The following is a 25,345-nucleotide window of genomic DNA, read 5'->3' on the forward strand; positions in this document are numbered from 1 at the left end:
AAAAGTCTAAGAAACATACAGCGAGAGAAAAGCAAAAAGGAAAGGTGAAATGAACTTTTCCTGCCTGGAGACAGGACTCCACAAGCTGGTGCATACTGCGCCGAGCCGGTATGGGACTCGCATTAATCATTTAGTTATTCTGCAGCTGGTAACATCTTCTAATAATCTAAACAAGCTAATCCGAAATAATCCCACAACTGTGTAGACACATGCAGGTTAATCCATGCAAAGTGAAATGTTGCTGAGGAGAAACGATGTTTGACTCTGGAAAGCAGAGGTCGATAAAAGAAAACAGTGACGAAAGAGCCGAAGAAAAGCCTTTTCTATGTCGACCCTGTCAGCAGGTTATTCCCTACAAGCAGGAAAAGATAGGCAGAGACGTCGTCATCCTCAGAGACGTCGTCATCCTCAGAGACGTCGTCTTCCTCAGAGACGTCGTCATCCTCAGAGACGCCGTCATCCTCAGAGACGCCGTCATCCTCAGAGACGTCGTCATCCTCAGAGACGTCGTCACCCTCAGAGACGCCGTCATCCTCAGAGACGTCGTCTTCCTCAGAGACGCCGTCATCCTCAGAGACGCCGTCATCCTCAGAGACGCCGTCACCCTCAGAGACGCCGTCACCCTCAGAGACGCCGTCACCCTAAGAGACGGCGTCACCCTCAGAGACGCCGTCACCCTCAGAGACGCCGTCACCCTCAGAGACGTCGTCATCCTCAGACGCCGTCATCCTCAGAGACGCCGTCATCCTCAGAGACGCCGTCATCCTCCCAACACGTCACACAAGCACAGGCGCAACTACGCACGATAAAAAACCACAAAAGCCCCGGTCGGCGTGTCTGTTGTCCCCCTGGTCGGCGTGTCTGTTGTCCCCCTGGTCGGCGTGTCTCTTGTCCCCCTGGTCGGCGTGTCTCTTGTCCCCCTGGTCGGCGTGTCTCTTGTCCCCCTGGTCGGCGTGTCTCTTGTCCCCCTGGTCGGCGCGTCTGTTGTCCCCCTGGTCGGCGCGTCTCTTGTCCCCCTGGTCGGCGCGTCTCTTGTCCCCCTGGTCGGCATGTCTGTTGCCGCCCTGGTCGGCGTGTCTCTTGTTCCCCTGGTCGGCGCGTCTCTTGTCCCCCTGGTCGGCGTGTCTGTTGCCGCCCTGGTCGGCGTGTCTCTTGTTCCCCTGGTCGGCGCGTCTCTTGTTCCCCTGGTCGGCGTGTCTGTTGCCGCCCTGGTCGGCGTGTCTCTTGTTCCCCTGGTCGGCGTGTCTCTTGTTCCCCTGGTCGGCGTGTCTCTTGTTCCCCTGGTCGGCGTGTCTCTTGTTCCCCTGGTCGGCGTGTCTCTTGTTCCCCTGGTCGGCGTGTCTGTTGTCCCCCTGGTCGGCGTGTCTGTTGTCCCCCTGGTCGGCGTGTCTCTTGTCCCCCTGGTCGGCGTGTCTCTTTTCCCCCTGGTCGGCGTGTCTCTTGTCCCCTTGGTCGGCGTGTCTCTTGTTCACCCGGTCGGCGTGTCTCTTGTCCCCCTGGTCGGCGTGTCTGTTGTCCCCCTGGTCGGCGTGTCTGTTGTTCCCCTGGTCGGCGTGTCTCTTGTCCCCCTGGTCGGCGTGTCTGTTGCCGCCCTGGTCGGCGTGTCTGTTGCCGCCCTGGTCGGCGTGTCTCTTGTCCCCCTGGTCGGCGTGTCTCTTGTCCCCCTGGTCGGCGTGTCTCTTGTCCCCCTGGTCGGCGTGTCTCTTGTCCCCCTGGTCGGCGTGTCTCTTGTCCCCCTGGTCGGCGTGTCTCTTGTTCCCCTGGTCGGCGTGTCTGTTGTTCCCCTGGTCGGCGTGTCTGTTGTCCCCCTGGTCGGCGTGTCTCTTGTCCCCCTGGTCGGCGTGTCTGTTGTCCCCCTGGTCGGCGTGTCTGTTGCCGCCCTGGTCGGCGTGTCGCTTGTTCCCCTGGTCGACGTGTCTCTTGTCCCCCTGGTCGGCGTGTCTGTTGTTCCCCTGGTCGGCGTGTCTGTTGTCCCCCTGGTCGGCGTGTCTGTTGTCCCCCTGGTCGGCGTGTCTCTTGTCCCCCTGGTCGGCGTGTCTGTTGCCGCCCTGGTCGGCGTGTCTCTTGTTCCCCTGGTTGGCGTGTCTCTTGTTCCCCTGGTCGGCGTGTCTCTTGTCCCCCTGGTCGGCGTGTCTCTTGTCCCCCTGGTCGGCGTGTCTGTTGTCCCCCTGGTCGGCGTGTCTCTTGTCCCCCTGGTCGGCGTGTCTGTTGTCCCCCTGGTCGGCGTGTCTGTTGTCCCCCTGGTCGGCGTGTCTGTTGTCCCCCTGGTCGGCGTGTCTGTTGTCCCCCTGGTCGGCGTGTCTCTTGTTCCCCTGGTCGGCGTGTCTCTTGTTCCCCTGGTCGGCGTGTCTCTTGTTCCCCTGGTCGGCGTGTCTCTTGTTTCCCTGGTCGGCGTGTCTGTTGTTCCCCTGGTCGGCGTGTCTCTTGTTCCCCTGGTCGGCGTGTCTCTTGTTCCCCTGGTCGGCGTGTCTCTTGTTCCCCTGGTCGGCGTGTCTCTTGTTCCCCTGGTCGGCGTGTCTCTTGTTCCCCTGGTCGGCGTGTCTCTTGTTCCCCTGGTCGGCGTGTCTCTTGTCCCCCTGGTCGGCGTGTCTCTTGTCCCCCTGGTCGGCGTGTCTGTTGCCGCCCTGGTCGGCGTGTCTCTTGTCCCCCTGGTCGGCGTGTCTCTTGTCCCCCTGGTCGGCGTGTCTCTTGTCCCCCTGGTCGGCGTGTCTCTTGTTCCCCTGGTCGGCGTGTCTCTTGTTCCCCTGGTCGGCGTGTCTCTTGTTCCCCTGGTCGGCGTGTCTCTTGTTCCCCTGGTCGGCGTGTCTGTTGCCGCCCTGGTCGGCGTGTCTGTTGCCGCCCTGGTCGGCGTGTCTGTTGCCGCCCTGGTCGGCGTGTCTCTTGTTCCCCTGGTCGGCGTGTCTGTTGTCCCCCTGGTCGGCGTGTCTCTTTTCCCCTGGTCGGCGTGTCTCTTGTTCCCCTGGTCGGCGTGTCTCTTGTTCCCCTGGTCGGCGTGTCTCTTGTTCCCCTGGTCGGCGTGTCTCTTGTTCCCCTGGTCGGCGTGTCTGTTGTCCCCCTGGTCGGCGTGTCTCTTTTCCCCCTTGTCGCCGTGTCTCTTTTCCCCCTGGTCGGCGTGTCTCTTGTTCACCCGGTCGGCGTGTCTCTTGTCCCCCTGGTCGGCGTGTCTCTTGTCCCCCTGGTCGGCGTGTCTCTTGTCCCCCTGGTCGGCGTGTCTCTTGTCCCCCTGGTCGGCGTGTCTCTTGTCCCCCTGGTCGGCGTGTCTGTTGTTCCCCTGGTCGGCGTGTCTGTTGTTCCCCTGGTCGGCGTGTCTCTTGTCCCCCTGGTCGGCGTGTCTCTTGTCCCCCTGGTCGGCGTGTCTCTTGTCCCCCTGGTCGGCGTGTCTCTTGTTCCCCTGGTCGGCGTGTCTGTTGTTCCCCTGGTCGGCGTGTCTGTTGTTCCCCTGGTCGGCGTGTCTGTTGCCGCCCTGGTCGGCACGTCTCTTGTTCCCCTGGTCGGCACGTCTCTTGTTCCCCTGGTCGGCGTGTCTCTTGTCCCCCTGGTCGGCGTGTCTCTTTTCCCCCTGGTCGGCGTGTCTCTTGTCCCCTTGGTCGGCGTGTCTCTTGTTCACCCGGTCGGCGTGTCTCTTGTCCCCCTGGTCGGCGTGTCTGTTGTCCCCCTGGTCGGCGTGTCTGTTGTCCCCCTGGTCGGCGTGTCTGTTGTCCCCCTGGTCGGCGTGTCTCTTGTCCCCCTGGTCGGCGTGTCTCTTGTCCCCCTGGTCGGCGTGTCTGTTGTTCCCCTGGTCGGCGTGTCTGTTGTCCCCCTGGTCGACGTGTCTGTTGTCCCCCTGGTCGGCGTGTCTCTTGTTCCCCTGGTCGGCGTGTCTCTTTTCCCCCTGGTCGGCGTGTCTCTTGTCCCCTTGGTCGGCGTGTCTCTTGTTCACCCGGTCGGCGTGTCTCTTGTCCCCCTGGTCGGCGTGTCTGTTGTCCCCCTGGTCGGCGTGTCTGTTGTTCCCCTGGTCGGCGTGTCTCTTGTCCCCCTGGTCGGCGTGTCTGTTGTCCCCCTGGTCGGCGTGTCTGTTGTTCCCCTGGTCGGCGTGTCTCTTGTCCCCCTGGTCGGCGTGTCTGTTGCCGCCCTGGTCGGCGTGTCTGTTGCCGCCCTGGTCGGCGTGTCTCTTGTCCCCCTGGTCGGCGTGTCTCTTGTCCCCCTGGTCGGCGTGTCTCTTGTCCCCCTGGTCGGCGTGTCTCTTGTCCCCCTGGTCGGCGTGTCTCTTGTCCCCCTGGTCGGCGTGTCTCTTGTTCCCCTGGTCGGCGTGTCTGTTGTTCCCCTGGTCGGCGTGTCTGTTGTCCCCCTGGTCGGCGTGTCTCTTGTCCCCCTGGTCGGCGTGTCTGTTGTCCCCCTGGTCGGCGTGTCTGTTGCCGCCCTGGTCGGCGTGTCGCTTGTTCCCCTGGTCGACGTGTCTCTTGTCCCCCTGGTCGGCGTGTCTGTTGTTCCCCTGGTCGGCGTGTCTGTTGTCCCCCTGGTCGGCGTGTCTCTTGTCCCCCTGGTCGGCGTGTCTCTTGTCCCCCTGGTCGGCGTGTCTGTTGTCCCCCTGGTCGGCGTGTCTGTTGCCGCCCTGGTCGGCGTGTCTCTTGTTCCCCTGGTCGGCGTGTCTCTTGTTCCCCTGGTCGGCGTGTCTCTTGTCCCCCTGGTCGGCGTGTCTCTTGTCCCCCTGGTCGGCGTGTCTGTTGTCCCCCTGGTCGGCGTGTCTCTTGTCCCCCTGGTCGGCGTGTCTGTTGTCCCCCTGGTCGGCGTGTCTGTTGTCCCCCTGGTCGGCGTGTCTGTTGTCCCCCTGGTCGGCGTGTCTCTTGTTCCCCTGGTCGGCGTGTCTCTTGTTCCCCTGGTCGGCGTGTCTCTTGTTCCCCTGGTCGGCGTGTCTCTTGTTTCCCTGGTCGGCGTGTCTGTTGTTCCCCTGGTCGGCGTGTCTCTTGTTCCCCTGGTCGGCGTGTCTCTTGTTCCCCTGGTCGGCGTGTCTCTTGTTCCCCTGGTCGGCGTGTCTCTTGTTCCCCTGGTCGGCGTGTCTCTTGTTCCCCTGGTCGGCGTGTCTCTTGTTCCCCTGGTCGGCGTGTCTCTTGTCCCCCTGGTCGGCGTGTCTGTTGCCGCCCTGGTCGGCGTGTCTCTTGTCCCCCTGGTCGGCGTGTCTCTTGTCCCCCTGGTCGGCGTGTCTCTTGTCCCCCTGGTCGGCGTGTCTCTTGTCCCCCTGGTCGGCGTGTCTCTTGTTCCCCTGGTCGGCGTGTCTCTTGTTCCCCTGGTCGGCGTGTCTCTTGTTCCCCTGGTCGGCGTGTCTGTTGCCGCCCTGGTCGGCGTGTCTGTTGCCGCCCTGGTCGGCGTGTCTCTTGTTCCCCTGGTCGGCGTGTCTGTTGCCGCCCTGGTCGGCGTGTCTGTTGCCGCCCTGGTCGGCGTGTCTGTTGCCGCCCTGGTCGGCGTGTCTCTTGTTCCCCTGGTCGGCGTGTCTGTTGTCCCCCTGGTCGGCGTGTCTCTTTTCCCCTGGTCGGCGTGTCTCTTGTTCCCCTGGTCGGCGTGTCTCTTGTTCCCCTGGTCGGCGTGTCTCTTGTTCCCCTGGTCGGCGTGTCTCTTGTTCCCCTGGTCGGCGTGTCTGTTGTCCCCCTGGTCGGCGTGTCTCTTTTCCCCCTTGTCGCCGTGTCTCTTTTCCCCCTGGTCGGCGTGTCTCTTGTTCACCCGGTCGGCGTGTCTCTTGTCCCCCTGGTCGGCGTGTCTCTTGTCCCCCTGGTCGGCGTGTCTCTTGTCCCCCTGGTCGGCGTGTCTCTTGTCCCCCTGGTCGGCGTGTCTCTTGTCCCCCTGGTCGGCGTGTCTCTTGTCCCCCTGGTCGGCGTGTCTGTTGTTCCCCTGGTCGGCGTGTCTGTTGTTCCCCTGGTCGGCGTGTCTCTTGTCCCCCTGGTCGGCGTGTCTCTTGTCCCCCTGGTCGGCGTGTCTCTTGTCCCCCTGGTCGGCGTGTCTCTTGTTCCCCTGGTCGGCGTGTCTGTTGTTCCCCTGGTCGGCGTGTCTGTTGCCGCCCTGGTCGGCGTGTCTCTTGTTCCCCTGGTCGGCGTGTCTCTTGTTCCCCTGGTCGGCACGTCTCTTGTTCCCCTGGTCGGCGTGTCTCTTGTCCCCCTGGTCGGCGTGTCTCTTTTCCCCCTGGTCGGCGTGTCTCTTGTCCCCTTGGTCGGCGTGTCTCTTGTTCACCCGGTCGGCGTGTCTCTTGTCCCCCTGGTCGGCGTGTCTGTTGTCCCCCTGGTCGGCGTGTCTGTTGTCCCCCTGGTCGGCGTGTCTGTTGTCCCCCTGGTCGGCGTGTCTCTTGTCCCCCTGGTCGGCGTGTCTCTTGTCCCCCTGGTCGGCGTGTCTGTTGTTCCCCTGGTCGGCGTGTCTCTTGTCCCCCTGGTCGGCGTGTCTGTTGTCCCCCTGGTCGGCGCGTCTCTTGTCCCCCTGGTCGGCGCGTCTCTTGTCCCCCTGGTCGGCGCGTCTCTTGTCCCCCTGGTCGGCGCGTCTGTTGTCCCCCTGGTCGGCGCGTCTCTTGTCCCCCTGGTCGGCGCGTCTGTTGTCCCCCTGGTCGGCGCGTCTCTTGTTCCCCTGGTCGGCGTGTCTCTTGTTCCCCTGGTCGGCGTGTCTCTTGTCCCCCTGGTCGGCGCGTCTCTTGTCCCCCTGGTCGGCGCGTCTCTTGTCCCTCTGGTCGGCGCGTCTCTTGTCCCCCTGGTCGGCGCGTCTCTTGTCCCCCTGGTCGGCGCGTCTGTTGTCCCCCTGGTCGGCGCGTCTCTTGTTCCCCTGGTCGGCGCGTCTCTTGTTCCCCTGGTCGGCGTGTCTGTTGCCGCCCTGGTCGGCGTGTCTCTTGTTCCCCTGGTCGGCGTGTCTGTTGCCGCCCTGGTCGGCGTGTCTCTTGTCCCCCTGGTCGGCGTGTCTCTTGTCCCCCTGGTCGGCGTGTCTGTTGTTCCCCTGGTCGGCGTGTCTCTTGTCCCCCTGGTCGGCGTGTCTGTTGTCCCCCTGGTCGGCGCGTCTCTTGTCCCCCTGGTCGGCGCGTCTCTTGTCCCCCTGGTCGGCGCGTCTCTTGTCCCCCTGGTCGGCGTGTCTGTTGTCCCCCTGGTCGGCGCGTCTCTTGTCCCCCTGGTCGGCGCGTCTCTTGTCCCCCTGGTCGGCGCGTCTCTTGTCCCCCTGGTCGGCGCGTCTGTTGTCCCCCTGGTCGGCGCGTCTCTTGTCCCCCTGGTCGGCGCGTCTGTTGTCCCCCTGGTCGGCGCGTCTCTTGTTCCCCTGGTCGGCGTGTCTCTTGTTCCCCTGGTCGGCGTGTCTCTTGTCCCCCTGGTCGGCGCGTCTCTTGTCCCCCTGGTCGGCGCGTCTCTTGTCCCTCTGGTCGGCGCGTCTCTTGTCCCCCTGGTCGGCGCGTCTCTTGTCCCCCTGGTCGGCGCGTCTGTTGTCCCCCTGGTCGGCGCGTCTCTTGTTCCCCTGGTCGGCGTGTCTGTTGTTCCCCTGGTCGGCGTGTCTGTTGCCGCCCTGGTCGGCGTGTCTCTTGTTCCCCTGGTCGGCGTGTCTCTTGTTCCCCTGGTCGGCACGTCTCTTGTTCCCCTGGTCGGCGTGTCTCTTGTCCCCCTGGTCGGCGTGTCTCTTTTCCCCCTGGTCGGCGTGTCTCTTGTCCCCTTGGTCGGCGTGTCTCTTGTTCACCCGGTCGGCGTGTCTCTTGTCCCCCTGGTCGGCGTGTCTGTTGTCCCCCTGGTCGGCGTGTCTGTTGTCCCCCTGGTCGGCGTGTCTGTTGTCCCCCTGGTCGGCGTGTCTCTTGTCCCCCTGGTCGGCGTGTCTCTTGTCCCCCTGGTCGGCGTGTCTGTTGTTCCCCTGGTCGGCGTGTCTCTTGTCCCCCTGGTCGGCGTGTCTGTTGTCCCCCTGGTCGGCGCGTCTCTTGTCCCCCTGGTCGGCGCGTCTCTTGTCCCCCTGGTCGGCGCGTCTCTTGTCCCCCTGGTCGGCGCGTCTGTTGTCCCCCTGGTCGGCGCGTCTCTTGTCCCCCTGGTCGGCGCGTCTGTTGTCCCCCTGGTCGGCGCGTCTCTTGTTCCCCTGGTCGGCGTGTCTCTTGTTCCCCTGGTCGGCGTGTCTCTTGTCCCCCTGGTCGGCGCGTCTCTTGTCCCCCTGGTCGGCGCGTCTCTTGTCCCCCTGGTCGGCGCGTCTCTTGTCCCCCTGGTCGGCGCGTCTGTTGTCCCCCTGGTCGGCGCGTCTCTTGTTCCCCTGGTCGGCGCGTCTCTTGTTCCCCTGGTCGGCGTGTCTGTTGTCCCCCTGGTCGGCGTGTCTCTTGTCCCCCTGGTCGGTGTGTCTGTTGCCGCCCTGGTCGGCGTGTCTCTTGTTCCCCTGGTCGGCGTGTCTCTTGTTCCCCTGGTCGGCGTGTCTGTTGCCGCCCTGGTCGGCGTGTCTGTTGCCGCCCTGGTCGGCGTGTCTGTTGCCGCCCTGGTCGGCGTGTCTCTTGTTCCCCTGGTCGGCGTGTCTCTTGCCGCCCTGGTCGGCGTGTCTGTTGCCGCCCTGGTCGGCGTGTCTGTTGCCGCCCTGGTCGGCGTGTCTCTTGTTCCCCTGGTCGGCGTGTCTGTTGCCGCCCTGGTCGGCGTGTCTGTTGCCGCCCTGGTCGGCGTGTCTCTTGTTCCCCTGGTCGGCGTGTCTGTTGCCGCCCTGGTCGGCGTGTCTGTTGCCGCCCTGGTCGGCGTGTCTGTTGCCGCCCTGGTCGGCGTGTCTGTTGCCGCCCTGGTCGGCGTGTCTGTTGCCGCCCTGGTCGGCGTGTCTCTTGTTCCCCTGGTCGGCGTGTCTCTTGTTCCCCTGGTCGGCGTGTCTCTTGTTCCCCTGGTCGGCGTGTCTCTTGTTCCCCTGGTCGGCGTGTCTCTTGTTCCCCTGGTCGGCGTGTCTGTTGTCCCCCTGGTCGGCGTGTCTCTTTTCCCCCTTGTCGCCGTGTCTCTTTTCCCCCTGGTCGGCGTGTCTCTTGTTCACCCGGTCGGCGTGTCTCTTGTCCCCCTGGTCGGCGTGTCTCTTGTCCCCCTGGTCGGCGTGTCTCTTGTCCCCCTGGTCGGCGTGTCTGTTGTCCCCCTGGTCGGCGTGTCTCTTGTCCCCCTGGTCGGCGTGTCTCTTGTCCCCCTGGTCGGCGTGTCTGTTGTTCCCCTGGTCGGCGTGTCTGTTGTTCCCCTGGTCGGCGTGTCTCTTGTCCCCCTGGTCGGCGTGTCTCTTGTCCCCCTGGTCGGCGTGTCTCTTGTCCCCCTGGTCGGCGTGTCTCTTGTTCCCCTGGTCGGCGTGTCTGTTGTTCCCCTGGTCGGCGTGTCTGTTGCCGCCCTGGTCGGCGTGTCTCTTGTTCCCCTGGTCGGCGTGTCTCTTGTTCCCCTGGTCGGCACGTCTCTTGTTCCCCTGGTCGGCGTGTCTCTTGTCCCCCTGGTCGGCGTGTCTCTTTTCCCCCTGGTCGGCGTGTCTCTTGTCCCCTTGGTCGGCGTGTCTCTTGTTCACCCGGTCGGCGTGTCTCTTGTCCCCCTGGTCGGCGTGTCTGTTGTCCCCCTGGTCGGCGTGTCTGTTGTCCCCCTGGTCGGCGTGTCTGTTGTCCCCCTGGTCGGCGTGTCTCTTGTCCCCCTGGTCGGCGTGTCTCTTGTCCCCCTGGTCGGCGTGTCTGTTGTTCCCCTGGTCGGCGTGTCTCTTGTCCCCCTGGTCGGCGTGTCTGTTGTCCCCCTGGTCGGCGTGTCTGTTGTCCCCCTGGTCGGCGCGTCTCTTGTCCCCCTGGTCGGCGCGTCTCTTGTCCCCCTGGTCGGCGCGTCTCTTGTCCCCCTGGTCGGCGCGTCTGTTGTCCCCCTGGTCGGCGCGTCTCTTGTCCCCCTGGTCGGCGCGTCTGTTGTCCCCCTGGTCGGCGCGTCTCTTGTTCCCCTGGTCGGCGTGTCTCTTGTTCCCCTGGTCGGCGTGTCTCTTGTCCCCCTGGTCGGCGCGTCTCTTGTCCCCCTGGTCGGCGCGTCTCTTGTCCCTCTGGTCGGCGCGTCTCTTGTCCCCCTGGTCGGCGCGTCTCTTGTCCCCCTGGTCGGCGCGTCTGTTGTCCCCCTGGTCGGCGCGTCTCTTGTTCCCCTGGTCGGCGCGTCTCTTGTTCCCCTGGTCGGCGTGTCTGTTGTCCCCCTGGTCGGCGTGTCTCTTGTCCCCCTGGTCGGTGTGTCTGTTGCCGCCCTGGTCGGCGTGTCTCTTGTTCCCCTGGTCGGCGTGTCTCTTGTTCCCCTGGTCGGCGTGTCTGTTGCCGCCCTGGTCGGCGTGTCTGTTGCTGCCCTGGTTGGCGTGTCTGTTGCCGCCCTGGTCGGCGTGTCTCTTGTTCCCCTGGTCGGCGTGTCTCTTGCCGCCCTGGTCGGCGTGTCTGTTGCCGCCCTGGTCGGCGTGTCTGTTGCCGCCCTGGTCGGCGTGTCTCTTGTTCCCCTGGTCGGCGTGTCTGTTGCCGCCCTGGTCGGCGTGTCTGTTGCCGCCCTGGTCGGCGTGTCTGTTGCCGCCCTGGTCGGCGTGTCTCTTGTTCCCCTGGTCGGCGTGTCTGTTGCCGCCCTGGTCGGCGTGTCTGTTGCCGCCCTGGTCGGCGTGTCTGTTGCCGCCCTGGTCGGCGTGTCTCTTGTTCCCCTGGTCGGCGTGTCTCTTGTTCCCCTGGTCGGCGTGTCTCTTGTTCCCCTGGTCGGCGTGTCTCTTGTTCCCCTGGTCGGCGTGTCTCTTGTTCCCCTGGTCGGCGTGTCTCTTGTTCCCCTGGTCGGCGTGTCTGTTGCCGCCCTGGTCGGCGTGTCTGTTGTTCCCCTGGTCGGCGTGTCTCTTGTTCCCCTGGTCGGCGTGTCTCTTGTTCCCCTGGTCGGCGTGTCTCTTGTTCCCCTGGTCGGCGTGTCTCTTGTTCCCCTGGTCGGCGTGTCTCTTGTTCCCCTGGTCGGCGTGTCTGTTGTTCCCCTGGTCGGCGTGTCTCTTGTTCCCCTGGTCGGCGTGTCTGTTGCCGCCCTGGTCGGCGTGTCTGTTGCCGCCCTGGTCGGCGTGTCTGTTACCGCCCTGGTCGGCGTGTCTGTTACCGCCCTGGTCGGCGTGTCTCTTGTTCCCCTGGTCGGCGTGTCTGTTGCCGCCCTGGTCGGCGTGTCTGTTGCCGCCCTGGTCGGCGTGTCTCTTGTTCCCCTGGTCGGCGTGTCTGTTGCCGCCCTGGTCGGCGTGTCTCTTGTTCCCCTGGTCGGCGTGTCTCTTGTTCCCCTGGTCGGCGTGTCTGTTGCCGCCCTGGTCGGCGTGTCTGTTGCCGCCCTGGTCGGCGTGTCTGTTACCGCCCTGGTCGGCGTGTCTGTTACCGCCCTGGTCGGCGTGTCTGTTACCGCCCTGGTCGGCGTGTCTCTTGTTCCCCTGGTCGGCGTGTCTGTTGCCGCCCTGGTCGGCGTGTCTGTTGCCGCCCTGGTCGGCGTGTCTCTTGTTCCCCTGGTCGGCGTGTCTGTTGCCGCCCTGGTCGGCGTGTCTGTTACCGCCCTGGTCAGCGTGTCTGTTGCCGCTCGAGCTTTTAGTCTAACTTATAGCTATAAAAACTTCATACGAGCGACAAATGAAAGAACAACAAACTGATACGTCTGTGGAATATAAAACCAGGATGCTGGACGCACCACATTCAACTAAAAACACTCAGAAGGTGATTCGCTGTGAATCGAAAGCTTAACGTTGACGTCGATGTTAGCAACCTTTCTACAGAAACATTTAGCCTGCGCTCGTCATTCAGACTTTACGTTAAACTGAAACCAAAGAAACATCCGATGTGTTTTAAACAACACGGTTTTACTGGGTCTGTTTCCACATTCGGCCTCTTAATGATGTCTACATTAAATCTGATTCAACTAAAATATTGTGAAATGTGTTTTATTCTTGAAAAAGAAGGTTTAACTTTCACATTTCCTGTATTCATCTCACAATAAATAATTTTAAACTTTTTCTTTAGTTTTTTTATTTGATCATTCGGACGGTTTTCTTAACCAGCGGTTAATGTTGCTTCATACAGATAAAGTTATAAACTGTGGGTCCACGTGGATTTTGTTACATCAAAAACTGGAGGTATTTGTGATGCAGGGGCAATGAGCTCTATCAGGTAAAGCTAATAATCAGTGTTGTAAGTTAAAGATAAAAATATGGATTTTAAATGATAATTCAGCTTTTTAAGCAGAGCCGATGACAGATTACTCATTACTGATATAAAGGACTTGACTTGGAGTTGAAAAAACTGACTTGCGAACATCTCTGGTAGCCTGGAAGGACGAACGTGACATTTTCTCTCATTGCAGCACACAATGCGGGACACTGAAGTGAACATGGTTTAATAATGGCTTAGAAATTCTGCAACTTACCGATTTTCTGGTTGAAAATTTTGTCAAACGTCAGTTCGTCTCTCTCCTCCAGGTACTTCTGCATCACGCTGCGAATACTGTGAACACAAGCAGGCGAGGAGAGGAAGGAGAAGGTTAATGTCTCTATCATCATCAGCAGCATCCTCCTCCAGCTTCCCTCCCTGATCCTGACCCAGGTTTAGGACTCTCCCTGCCACCTGTCCCCCGACGCTGTGAAACAGCAGCACACACGGGAAGCTGCGGGGGGACCTGGAGAGTTACATGCTGCCCTGGGAACGGGTGATAATGAAAGCAAGAGGGAGAATGAATCAATTAGCTTCCCCCCCTCTTGTGCCCATTAACACTCCATCAGCACCCTGCACACAGACCAGAAAACAAGAGGATGGATTCACCTGCAAACACCTCTGCAGGCACACACTGAGCATGTGCAGAGCAAACACTGGCTCCTCGTGTGCTTTCCAGTTCAGAAAGTCTGATCAACAGCAGAAAATAAACCAAAAACAATCCTTTTCTTGACAACTTGTGTTCCTGCTGTATGCGTTTCTGTGACTGGTGTGATTCGGATTTATTTATAAACTTGAATTGTGACCCGGAGGCAGATGGCAGAGCTGCAGATGCAGCGGCAGCAGATGTGGACTTTATCACACTTCTGCATCAAACTGAAAGCATCGCTGCCGACTCAAACAGCACCAGCCCTGATAACGGACTCATCAACGGCATCTCAGACAGTTCAATCATTTCACGCGCTTTCAGAAACCTAACTAATGGGGTTACAGGCTCAAATACATGACAGAACCAGGTCCCAGTACGTGGAACTGGTCCCAGACTAACACATGAAACCTTAACCTCAGATGTCAACACACAGGAAGTTGCTTAAAGCGGCGCTGGTGAAGTAGACTGGTCGGTGAGAGCACTGTGGCTTTCTACAGATGCACCAAGCGATAGAGGGGGGTGCAAACACTCAAGAGACATTTAAAATGACATAATGACAGAGATAAGCACTTCTTGGAAGACTAACATCTTATTTCTTTACATCTATGTTTGCACAACATTGTGGACACTGCTTTGCTTGATTTGATGATTAATCTTGATGTTTAATACGACGATTAATTGTTGACAGTTATTGCTTCAAAACAAACAAATTAAGTCATCTTTCTTTGGAAGTGGAAAAAATGACTGATGTCTTTACTGTGGCGGAGGCTGGCGGGTCTGGAAAGTATGAAAAGCTCCCAGTTAGAGGAGGAAACTCAACAACTAACCAGCACAACGTGAACGCTGAACGTTCAGGAACTGGTTAAAGTAAACTATGTTCATGTTTCCTGAACGTATTATTTGACATTGTGTGGTTGTGTCAGATGTGAGTTGAGCTTTAGCTTGCTACATACTCCACGTGAAACAAGAACATTGTTCCGTTTCTCTCTCGACGCCACGACAAGAAGAAAGAAATTTATTTTGGTCCAGTCAGGTCATACGAGAAGCTCCGTACGTGGCGCAGCGGGGATTACTTTTCGTACTTTGTCATAACCTCCATCAGCTGTTCAGGAAACTTTCTGTTCCACCTAACATTTGCAAAAATACCAGTCTGCATTAACCACGCCCACCTCAAATGTCCACACAATACTTCCTGCAGCTCCACAAGACGTTCTGCTGGAGAACAAGCCGCTAGGTGTCCCCAACCACGTCCACAAGACCAAAATGATGTCACTTCATTGTTGTGTCGTAGAGAACAAGAAAGGAGTGTCTTATGCAGGGTGTAACAGGCTTAATGTGCAACATGACAAGAATAATGACGTGTAAAGACCCCTTCATGCTCTACGGTTAGACACTCAGTCTTTGCTTCGTCTTCTGTGTTTTCTAAGTGGGAACTTTGGTCCATTTTCAGGCGTGTGCAGACGTGTAGCCTCACAGCACAGATAGAGTAGTACCAACGGAAACTGTGGCAGCAGTGTTTCAAGATATCGCTGACGCGCGGGAAAAAGAAACAAAGAAGAAGCAGCTGCAATGTTTTTAATGGCCACCGCAGTCTGCGCCGCTTCTGCCTCTTTCTGAGGATGTGACATCTAAGGCTGGGCGATATGATGATATATATCCTCTGGATGATAGAAAATGTCTCGTTTCATGTGAGGCTCCATCGTTTACACCACGATAAGCTGCTTTACTGCAGTATTTCACATCAAGATGCGATTTACGGCATGCTGCAATATATAAGCAAACACGGAGAAAGACGTGTTTCAGAGGATAATTCACTAAAAAATGACCAGCCAACCCAATCTGATGAGCTTGTTCCTAAAAGTGGGAAATTTCTGTCGCATGGATGCGGTTTGGATATAAAAAGAGCGACGTGGAACCGACAACAGACTAGCTCACAGTCCCGACAACGAACTCCGACACAACTAACTCATTTTATCACCTGCAGGAATCAGGATAAAGAATACAGAATAAAGAATAGTGTCAACGAGCAAAAGCTGTGTCAAGTGGAGGCGAAAGCTCAGAATAAACTCCAGAACCAAACGCTGCAGCAGGTATTTACCTGTGGAACGTCATACGGCCATAGTTCCCCCAGATGGAAGGAGATCACTGCTGCTGTTGCCTAGCAACATCTGACACATAACTGATGACTGACAACATTACACAAACATTTTATATCGTTACGTATATTGTTATGGGGATATAAATGAGCGATATTGCGATATGAGATTTTGGTCTTATCGCCCCGCCTTAGTACCATCATTATCTCCTCCACGGACAAAAGAACTCAGAGGTGTATAAACGAGCCTTACAGGGGGGGGGTTCGCTCAACCTTTTATTTTACGGATGACCCATCAAACATCTTAATATAATATTATTCGAGGTCAATTCAGTTTTTTGTTGTTGGCTAAGGTCTTAATTTCACATATATGGATATTTTTTTGTGTTTATTCCACACCTGGAGTTTTATTTAGGCCTGAAACAGCAGCTATTCGGCTAAAGGACTGCTGGAAGTCAAAGCCAACGATGTTTTTCTCCTCGGTTCCTAAGTTCCCTACTCAGGTTAAAAAGCTTTTTATAATGCTGCTGTTTACAGAGAGAAGCCTCCAAAGCTCAGGCCTTTTCTTCATGTTCTCTCTGAGAGAAGTTAATATGAAGGATTTATTCATTATTTACAGAGCAGAGAGGGTTTAGTTCGAACCAGGACTTCTTGCTTACTTTACTTTGTTTTATTATTTTGTTGTTGACATTAAAAGGTAGAAATAAATTAAAACTCAATAGGGAACGTTCATGTGTTCTGAGACCGATTAATGCAAATGATAATAATCATAATAACTGTAACATGATGGTTTCTCTGACAATAATTAGCCCAAGAACATGTGTAATTGTCACAGCCACATCCCTATGACCCCTCCGGACCACCAGCAGGACTACTGACGTAAACTTTCATCACGAAGGACTTCAGACCAGATTTTATGAAGCTAATCTGCATCAGAGTTGCCTTGGTTTTTGTCTTTTGCCTTTAGATGACGGTGTAAATGGGCAGTGAATGCAACATTTCCACCGCAGCTGCAGAAACAAGGACCTGGGAAGTAAACACTTCCTCTTTAGACGAGCTCCGCTGAATCACTGTTTGCACCGCTGAATCACTCACGGCTGACTCCAGGATCATTTGTCTGAAAAATCTCTGCACACTGCAAAAATTCCCCATCGAGGTCCTGCCTGAAAACACGCACCATCCACCCCAGCACGCTGCTATGGTTGCTTAGGCGTGGTTAGATAAGAGGGTCTGTTTAGGGTCACGACCCTGGTAATGAAAACAAAATTGTTTTTTTGGGGTTTTTTTCAATGTGAGCTCGAGCTTAACTCCGATTTTTCCCTCCAACGCCGACAACGGCCGTTTAAAAGAAGAGTTTTTACTGTTTTTTTAACAAATCAAAGCTCGGTTGTAAACAGCCGCAGCAGCTCCACACATCAACATTAGCTTACGGGAGCAGATGACCGCAGCACAGCTCAAAACAAAGGCGGCTCCTGCTGTGACAATGCAGCCCAAGTGACAGAAAAGCCGCCGGCGCTCTGTGATAAATAAGGCAATATTATCTACAGGGGCTCGCTGCGGCACTGAGAGTTTGAGTGGTGGGCTGTGACAAGTGTACCAATGTAGCACCGGCGCTGTTACTCATTTACTGAGTTACGAGCGACCCTCGGTCTCAGGGACATTAAACAATAATCGGCAATGTGCGCAGAGTCTGAGCTTATTGAACGTGCTCCCATGTGCCGTCATCATCCGCCTATAAAACCTGCCCTGCACACAGGACGCCGTCAACCACCCGTCCAACGTTGGCGAGGATGTTTACAGCGAGGCTGGGGCTCAGCATGCCCCCACATACAGCTGATGTTGTCATGGCAACTAGTCATCTATTTAAAGGGTGGAGAGACAAAGACGGTAGATAAAAGATCCTCTCTGAAATGATGGCCTGACAGTCACACAAGTTCTCCGCACAAATAGCTAATCGCTCTGAAAATGACTCCATATTCCAACATTTCTAGACCTGGGAGATCCCCCTCCTGGTCTAAACAAGTTTCTCCACATGTCCACCAAAACATGAACCGTTTCTGGCTTCAAGGCTTCAAAACCAGCAGAAAGTATCAGGCCCAACATCTTGTGGAGGGATCACATGGCTTCATTGGGGTACTACGTCTGCTACATACTCTGCAACAACTTTGTTCTTCTTCTGGAGCAACAACTACATTCATTTCTACAATACAACTTTATTTATAAGGCACTTTAAAAACAACAATGTTGACCAAAGTGCCACATTGTGGGGGGTTAAAGAAAAAAACAGAATAAATAACATATATTAGGACAACTTAAAAAAAAATCAGACATCTAAAAACAATCAAAAAATAAAAGCAATCAAATTAAAACAATCGAAATAAAATCAGATCTAAAAAGTCAACTTATTGTGCAGAAAGTCAGCTAAAACAAATGAGTCTTCAGTACAGATTTAAAAGCAGATACAGTGGAGATTCGTCTAATGTGTAAAGTAAGCTCATTCCACAGTTTAGGTGCTGCCACCGCAAAGGCCCGGTCCCCTCACATTTCTTAAACCAAAAGCTTTGCAGGAAGGTTGACGCTGCTGCAGGAAGCGCCGCTGCTACGACTACGAGCTGTTGTCTGTTGCCAGATGAAGATCAGCAGGTCTGATGCTACTTTTATGCCCCTCAGAAGCACAAACCCATCCCACTGTAGCCATGTCCTCTAAAGGTCTGAAAATAATCTATGCCAGATAACGTCCACATCCGTTCACACCTGTTTCTATGACGATGCATGTTGTGCATCTGGTGGTAAGCCTCTTTTTTTACCTCTACGTCACAAAAACAAAACCCAGTTTTACCATTAGAGGACATTCTGAATCATTTATGAGACAAAAATCACAATTGTTTTAATGAACATTTAAAAATGCAAATTTTAACAACATTACAACAACAGATGTTTTTTATCTACTCTTTACGGCTCAATAAACACATTTTAGAGCACACTGTCCCTTAAGTTGCCACATGCTGTGTGCATTTATCTTCACTTGAGTTACAGTCAACAAAGACAAACATGATGCCACAAAAAACATAATTACAACAAAAGTTGTGGTGCTGAGGCTGCTGCCAGCGACGGCAACGAGAGCGATGTGCATCACATTCGCTACAAAGAGCGTCTGAAACTAAGATCTCCATCCTGCACATCCTCAGCTTATAAAGATGGAGGAGACTGGAGTCAGATGCCACTTGTAGGCGTGTCTCTTAAAGATGCCTAAAACAAAAAACAGAAAGGAAACATGGATGGAGACAACCAACATCATCACCACGACGCCAAAACCTGCAGAACTGAACCTATTTTTTCAGATTACTGTTACTTCCAGCTCTGACTTCCACCTTCTCACATTACTTCCAACAACATGCAGCAACTCGCAGGTCTTCTGTCATCATAAATGAAGCAAATATTCATTCTGTATTAAAGGGAAAAAGAAATTTGTCAGCAAGAGCATCAAAACTACGCAGCGAGATGTTGCTGCGTCACGTCTGCGTTGCTAGGAAGCTTCGGCGGAGGGGAATCAATGTTGTACTGATTGACTAAATATGTCCTGCAACAGCTGCAGCTACAGGTTAATAAGCTGTAAAGTGATTCTCTGGTTTCATTACTCCAGACCATGTTAAATAAATAAATAATCCTGCATGTCTGGGCTCTGTGATTAAAGCGACGCTGTTGGATGCAGGCTGCTCCGAGGATTCCTTAACTCCCTCCTCAGACAACCAAGTGGCTCAAGTAATGATCATATTGCTACAAGAACACCACACGGTGGTCACATGACCCAGATGTTGCTGCATTTAACCATTTTTCTGTGTTTGCGACGCTAAAATGTAGCTAATTTTTTAGGTTATATTTTAGAGAAAGACTGTAGGATGTATTAAAGCCAAACACTGCTAAAAGTGATCCCCATTAAGACTGGACTGAAATATTCTACTATGTGACATTTGGAAAAAAGCAGTTCTCAGATATCCACAGCTGCATCCGTCCAGACACAGGACCCAGACTGAGCGTTGCGTCACACACAGCTGCCATGCGAGGTCCTGACCATGGAAGCTGCTGCCGTCAGGAGCGGCGTGAGCCTCAATCACAGCTTTGCAATCAACTCGCAGTTAAACCATGGGTTCCCCAAACTCCTTGAGCTGCTACCAACCAGATAACATCAGTCCGTGTTTGCAACCCGCAGCCTGAAAATCTGATCTGCTTGCTGGGACACGGTCGAATTCAAACAGCGTTCATGATCATGTTTCTCAGTGTTTGTCAGGAAAACAATCAGAACCTTTCAGTAGATTCATTTCAGCGCCGTAACAAAGCACTCACATTGGCTTCTCTCAACAAGATAATGCTTAAATTCTGATTGTTAATATGCCGACAACATGGTCGTGTGCATCCAAGACTTTTTTCATTCATTTCACAGATTAATCTGTTGACAACACTATTTATTTTGACAGCACTGATAAACATTTCAAATTCATTTGATAAATATAGGCTATTTTGTTTTCCTATGGTATTGCGACCCCCTGAATTTGTCTTGAGACCCATGTGGGGGTCAGGACCCACCGCTTGGGCCACAGACTTCCACGGCGGTGTTATACGGGTTATAAGGGCACATGTCATGTATTTTGTATGATGTAGAGCAGAGGCAGCCAAGTCCAGTCCTGGAGATATACTATCCTGCCACTTCTCCAACACATCTGCATGTCATTCAGCTCTGCAGAGATCTGTTCAGGTGTGTTGTACCAAGGGAGGCACCGGTATCGGCTCAATACCAAGCATGTGTACTCGTACTTGGTATTATTAAAAGTGTACCGATACCACAACAGTCAAGCCAGTACAGATATGTTTGATGACATACTTCAGACGTGTTTTAAAAGAAATAAATGCTTTGAATGTTAAGCTGTGACACTTTTTGTTACACTAAAAGCCAGATCTTTGTTCCTAAACCACACATTTATAGTTGTATTTAGGCAAAATGTGACAAATCAGAATAAAACTTGTTGAAATTGTTAGATCTGTAATGTTATTATATTTGTATTGGTGAGGTAACTTCAGAAAGGATGGGTCATTTATTACAACCTCATGAAATCTTACACAGTTATAACAGCAATAATAACCATAGTCACAATAATGTTCACATAAACAGATTTGGTATCGGCAAATATCGGTATCTGCAGATATTCAAGTTTCAGATATCGGTATTGGATCGGAACTCCCAAAAAGTGGATCGGTGCATCCCTAGTTGTACCTACAAGCTGCAGGATAGTAGACCTCCAGGACCTAGCCTGATGCAGAATTAATGTTTATTTCAACAAAACGTTTGCATAAACTGATATAAATCCAGGACAAGTTCCAAAACTCCTTGTACAATTTAAAGTACAAGTTGGGAGTGAAAATGATGTGGTGAAAACTGATGGAGAACGACAACTGACTGAACTATGGCCCAATCCGAAGAGACAACCTCCTTTTCTTCTGAAAATGAAGTAGCAGCGGCCATCTACCCACCTGAAAATCCCTCAGTGCCCTGGTTGAAAAGCTTAATGACTACTTGGCCCCTAAAACTAAAGGGACCACCTCTGTTAAACTGAGCGAGTGTTTGGGATTTGGGGGGGCTTTTGACTGTTTAGACAAGAAACGAGCCAGGTGGACTTTGGAGTGGTGTTCTGGCACATTTAAAGGGAATATCAGTCAAAGAACAAATGAAGAGTGATTTCCAGGAAACAAGCAAATGAGCACAGCTATAATGCAAATACTGGGAGTACGCAGAACATTTGACGGATCCAGGGTTACGGCGTGCCAAGTGAGCCTGAACGGCGACGAACCAGCAGGAAACCTGCATGGACATACGCTTTATGCCATTTCATGTTCCGGTCTTGCACTGTGTACTTTGCTTTTACTAATATACAACACCAGCAAACAGGTTTTTATGCTCAAGTTGAGAGTTTGCATGACAGCAGGCAGATGGAAACTCATTCAGTCTTTAAATACGCGTGTGGCAGCCTTCCAAAGATTTTCCAGGAAATAAAAAGACATTTGGAAGCATCTCTTAGCGACAATTTTATTTCTGCTTGCAAGTAGTAAAGGTTTCTTGTGCCAACAGCAAGCTTTATGGCGACGGTGTGATGGGATGCAGACAGAGTTCCAGGGAAACTATATTACATCTTTCTACTGGCCGCATTACATCTGCTCCAGCATTAACCAGCCTTTAGCACGCTTAAGAGGAGAATGTGCTCACTTTGCCAAAAAAAACATCCAGCAGTAAGCCAGAAATCTTCTGCTGCCTCATGGCTGACCTTTTATAAAACGCCCTGTGGCTTTTTTTTCCCCCCCTCACTGATGACAAAGCAAACCCCTGATGGTGGGAGACCCCTCCAATGTTAACTGACCCAATTACACGCCTCACTAAACCCACTGCGAAGCATTTCAACGCATACCTGAGCAGGTTGATTCATTTCAGGCTCGTTTTACATGGAATAAATCAGCCAGTCGGGCAGTTTTCAGGCGTATATCGGAGCTCCTGAGAAGGTGGAAGTCATTGCAGAAACCTGTCTTACATGAGGAACTTAAACGCAACAGTGAAAGGTCACGCTACAATATTTTCCTCTGAGCGGGGGGGTGGGGCTTTTTTTTGGGTCCATTCCAGTTAAAACTAAAGACTTGCATGTCTTTATTCATTCAGTCATTGTCCATTCTGACAACGCCTCAGCATTATGTTGAAGATATGTGTCCTTACAGATTTTTCTACGTAATAATCACAATATTACAATGATTATAATTATTATACATTATCTCCACAACATTATAAACATGTAACATCACATGACAAGTCTGCAGGTTTCAAGTTCTTTCTCTTGACGGCAACATGAATTATTATATCAACGACTTAAAGTAAATATGAGTTTCTCTTCCGAGTAAATCCCGTCTGCTCCAGAAGTAAACAGAGAAAACAGATGGAAAAGGCTACAGGGCTTCTACCTGGACTTAATCTTTTTAAATCTAGTCGAAAGTCGTGGAAATGCAATCACAGACTTGTCCCTGGTTTTAGTTTCCTTTTAAACTGATGTTTTTTTTTTATTGTAACAATTCTTTCTGGGGGTTGTGCTGGTGCTATTCTTTTGCCAGGACTTCCCTGAAAAAGATCTGTGATCTCAAAACTTTCCTGGTTAAAGAGTGCCTGAATAAAAAAAATAAAAAAAAGAAAGAAAATTCCCAGGAATGTTGTGTTCAGGAGAAGATCTATTGAAGACCTTCGAGCCACACATGAAAGGACAATGTTTCTGCATCGGTTTCACCTCTGGGATGAGAAGCAAACCGTTTCAGGAGAAAAAAAAGGAGTCCAGTTGCCTTCAATTCCAGTTCTTAGCATCAGAAAATCCAGAATTACTGAGCGTCTACACCAACACAGCACGTAACCAGCATGTAGCTATAATTCAGACATAATCCTTAATGATTGATGATTTTTTTTTATTTGTGATTAATAAATCATGGTGTTTTATATCATGGATAAGTGTGAAATCAAAGTAATGGTGACAACCCTGGTTGGGGACTATTTCCCGCTTCAGGAAGCATGAAGACGAGTGAAAAGATTACATTAACAAGGTTCATAGTCACAGTAGTAAATCAACACTTTTCATATCTGCTTTCTGTGGTTTTAGCTGATTTCTCAACCAAGCAACAATGAAAATGTAGCACCTCAGTTTAATAAAGCATCAATACCTCTAATGACTTGTTGTTGCTTGTATCGAGTGGATTTCAAGGGTGTGATCAGCGGCGGAAAAGAAAAAAAAAAAAAACTCAAGCAATTTTCTGTTAAGTAGTCATTTCATATTAACTCGCTGTAGGGCAGAAATGATTTTCAATTAGTTTTAGTGTCATTTTGTAATTGTTTAAGCCCTGAAGGAGGCAGAGTTTCCCGCAACAAAGCGATGGCCGTAAAGAGAAACGACGCTACCCAACAATGACTGCGACTCCAACCATCTTTATTCACATCCACCAACAGATTACAGGAATAAATCACCGCTTTTCCTAATTTACCTCCAAATGAAACATGTGCAACAATAATGACACTTCAGAGCTGAGAAGGCAAATGCAGCATGCTGATTTTATGAGCCTTTTCTAATTCCTCATAAAGCAAACAGCCATCCATCATCAACGCTGCACAGCTGCTATTTCAGCGACATCACAATGATCGACAAGCGCCTGCAGAAGGTGGCTGAAAGTAAGGCTGCTCCCTGGAAAACGGTGGATGCGTGTCCAGAGTGGGTGCAGCACTACTTTCAGTGTTTGAACAGGAATTATCTCAGAGGTGGACAAATGGACCCATTAGTTCTTTAGTAGTGAGTCACAGTTTTATCAGAGAGGAGCATGCTGGGAAAACAGAGCAACACAGAGCGAAGAGGGACTCGGTTACAGCTCACATAGTGATGCATTAGATGTATCTAATTGTGTTTAACGCATTGTGGAGACACTGTGAAGAAGCTGCAGAGTACACAGATTTAGTACGAAACAAGACAGGCTTGGTTTTGTGACTATAATGTGCATAAAAATCCAACCAGTTTGCTTTCTTTTGGTGGAAATTGATCATTATTCCAGTCAAAACTCATTAGATGACATGTAAGCTTCAGCTGCAGAGCTAGTGTTAGCTAGGACAATAATTATTCAATATAAAGTCACAAAAGTCATGATCAGTGTTACAAACAAGACGTTGGGAGCTCTGAGGGTTCGTTTAGAAGCTATTAGCAACAGGACGCTACTTGTGTGCCAGTTTGGCAAGTCTTTAACATCCCAGCTGGAAATATTCAGTGTTTGTTTCTTGGGTTAGATGCTGTTCATGTTTAGCGTCTCCGGACAGAAATGATCACAATGATCTGCAGGGTGAACTGTGTCATCTGGGTTTGCAGTAGGTACCAGTTACGGGTACCTGTGTTGGACCAAAGGCTGCTGGGAAAGACGTCATCCTGTTACGTACTGAGCATCAGTACATAAGCCCCTCTCAGTACCCCACCCATCTATAAACCCCAGTTCCAACCAAGCTAAGATGTGATGTAATACTTAAATAAAAACAGAATACATTCATTCATTCATTTTCTGAACTGCTTAATCCAATTCAGGGTCGCGGGGAAGCTGGAGCCTATCCCAGCTGTCTTTGGGCGAATGCAGGGTACACCCTGGACAGCTCACCCGTCCATCGCAGATTTAACACATATTCAGTCAAATACACCACAAAGACAAGATATGTAATGTTCAAAGTGTAAAACTTTGTTTTGCATCACGACGCCTGCAACACGTTCCGAAAAAGCTGAGACAGGGGCAACAAAAGACTGGGAAAGTTGCACAAAAACACCTTTCTGAACAGTACAGGTGAACTGGTTAATCAATACATGTGAGTGTCTCTGACCGGAGCTCATCTCTGTGGTCTGAGGAGTCCACTTTTCTCATAGTTTCTGGAAATCATGGAAGAATGTCGTCCAGGCCAAAGAGGACTATCTGCACTGTGATCCAAACCATGTAAAGAAAAACCAGCATCTGTGATGGCATGGGGGTGTGCTAGTGGGTAAACCTGATGTCTGTGAAGGCATCATTCATGCTAAAAGCTTCGTACAGATTCTGGAGCAACATTCAATTCAATTCAATTCAACTTTATTTATATAGCGTCAAATCACGGCAATGCCATCTCAAGACGCTTTACAGACAGAGGGGAAAACATAATGAAGGCCAATTCATAACAGCCTATATAAGGAAACCAACAGATTGAGTTGAGTCCAACTCAATCTCCCATCCTGAGCAAGCACACTGGCAACAGTGGGAAGGAAAAAAACTCCCTTTTAACAGGAAGGAAACCTCCGGCAGAACCCGGCTCAGGACAGGCAGCCATCTGCCTCTGCTGTGTGGGGGGAAGAGGACAGAAAGACAACAGACAACAGGAACTGCTACTCCCGGCCAGGGAGACCTGCTGAGACAGGAGACATACATGTTAATGATGCAACACTGTTATTGGGGGGGGGGGGGGGTGTAAAAGAAAGAAGCTCAGTGTATCAGGAAATGTCCCTCAGCAGTCTAAACCTATAGCAGCATAACTAAGGGATGCTAACCACCCCTAGCTATAGGACTTATAAAAAAGATAAGTCTTCAGCCTAGTCTTAAAGGTGGGGAGGGTGTCTGCTTCCCTAACACTAACTGGGAGCTTATTCCATAAGAGAGGGGCCTGATAACCAAAGGCTCTGCCTCCTGCTCGGCTCTTTGAGACTCTAGGAACCACAAGTAAGCCTGCAGTCTGCGAACGAAGTACTCTGCTTGGTATATAAGGAACAATGAGGTCTTTGATATATAGTGGTGCCTGGTTGTGGAGGGCTTTATATGTAAGGAGAAGGATTTTAAATTCTATTCTAGATTCAACAGGCAGCCAATGAAGAGAGGCTAAAACTGGAGAAATATGATCTCTCATGCTGGTTCTGGTCAGGACTCTGGCTGCAGAATTCTG

At 52.7% G+C, this 25,345-nt stretch overlaps 1 protein-coding gene across 1 annotated transcript in view; it reads right to left on the reverse strand.

Moving 5' to 3' along the window:
• grk3 (G protein-coupled receptor kinase 3) overlaps nt 1-25,345 on the reverse strand; it is an 84,381-nt gene that overhangs the window by 50,294 nt on the left and 8,742 nt on the right. The window contains exon 2 of the mRNA XM_079256620.1: nt 12,318-12,394. Coding sequence (XP_079112746.1) covers nt 12,318-12,394 — 77 coding nt within the window. The remainder of the gene's footprint in view (nt 1-12,317; nt 12,395-25,345) is intronic.

This window comes from Telmatherina bonti, assembly GCF_933228915.1.
Source record: "Telmatherina bonti genome assembly, chromosome: 17".
Classification (NCBI taxonomy): domain Eukaryota; kingdom Metazoa; phylum Chordata; class Actinopteri; order Atheriniformes; family Telmatherinidae; genus Telmatherina; species Telmatherina bonti.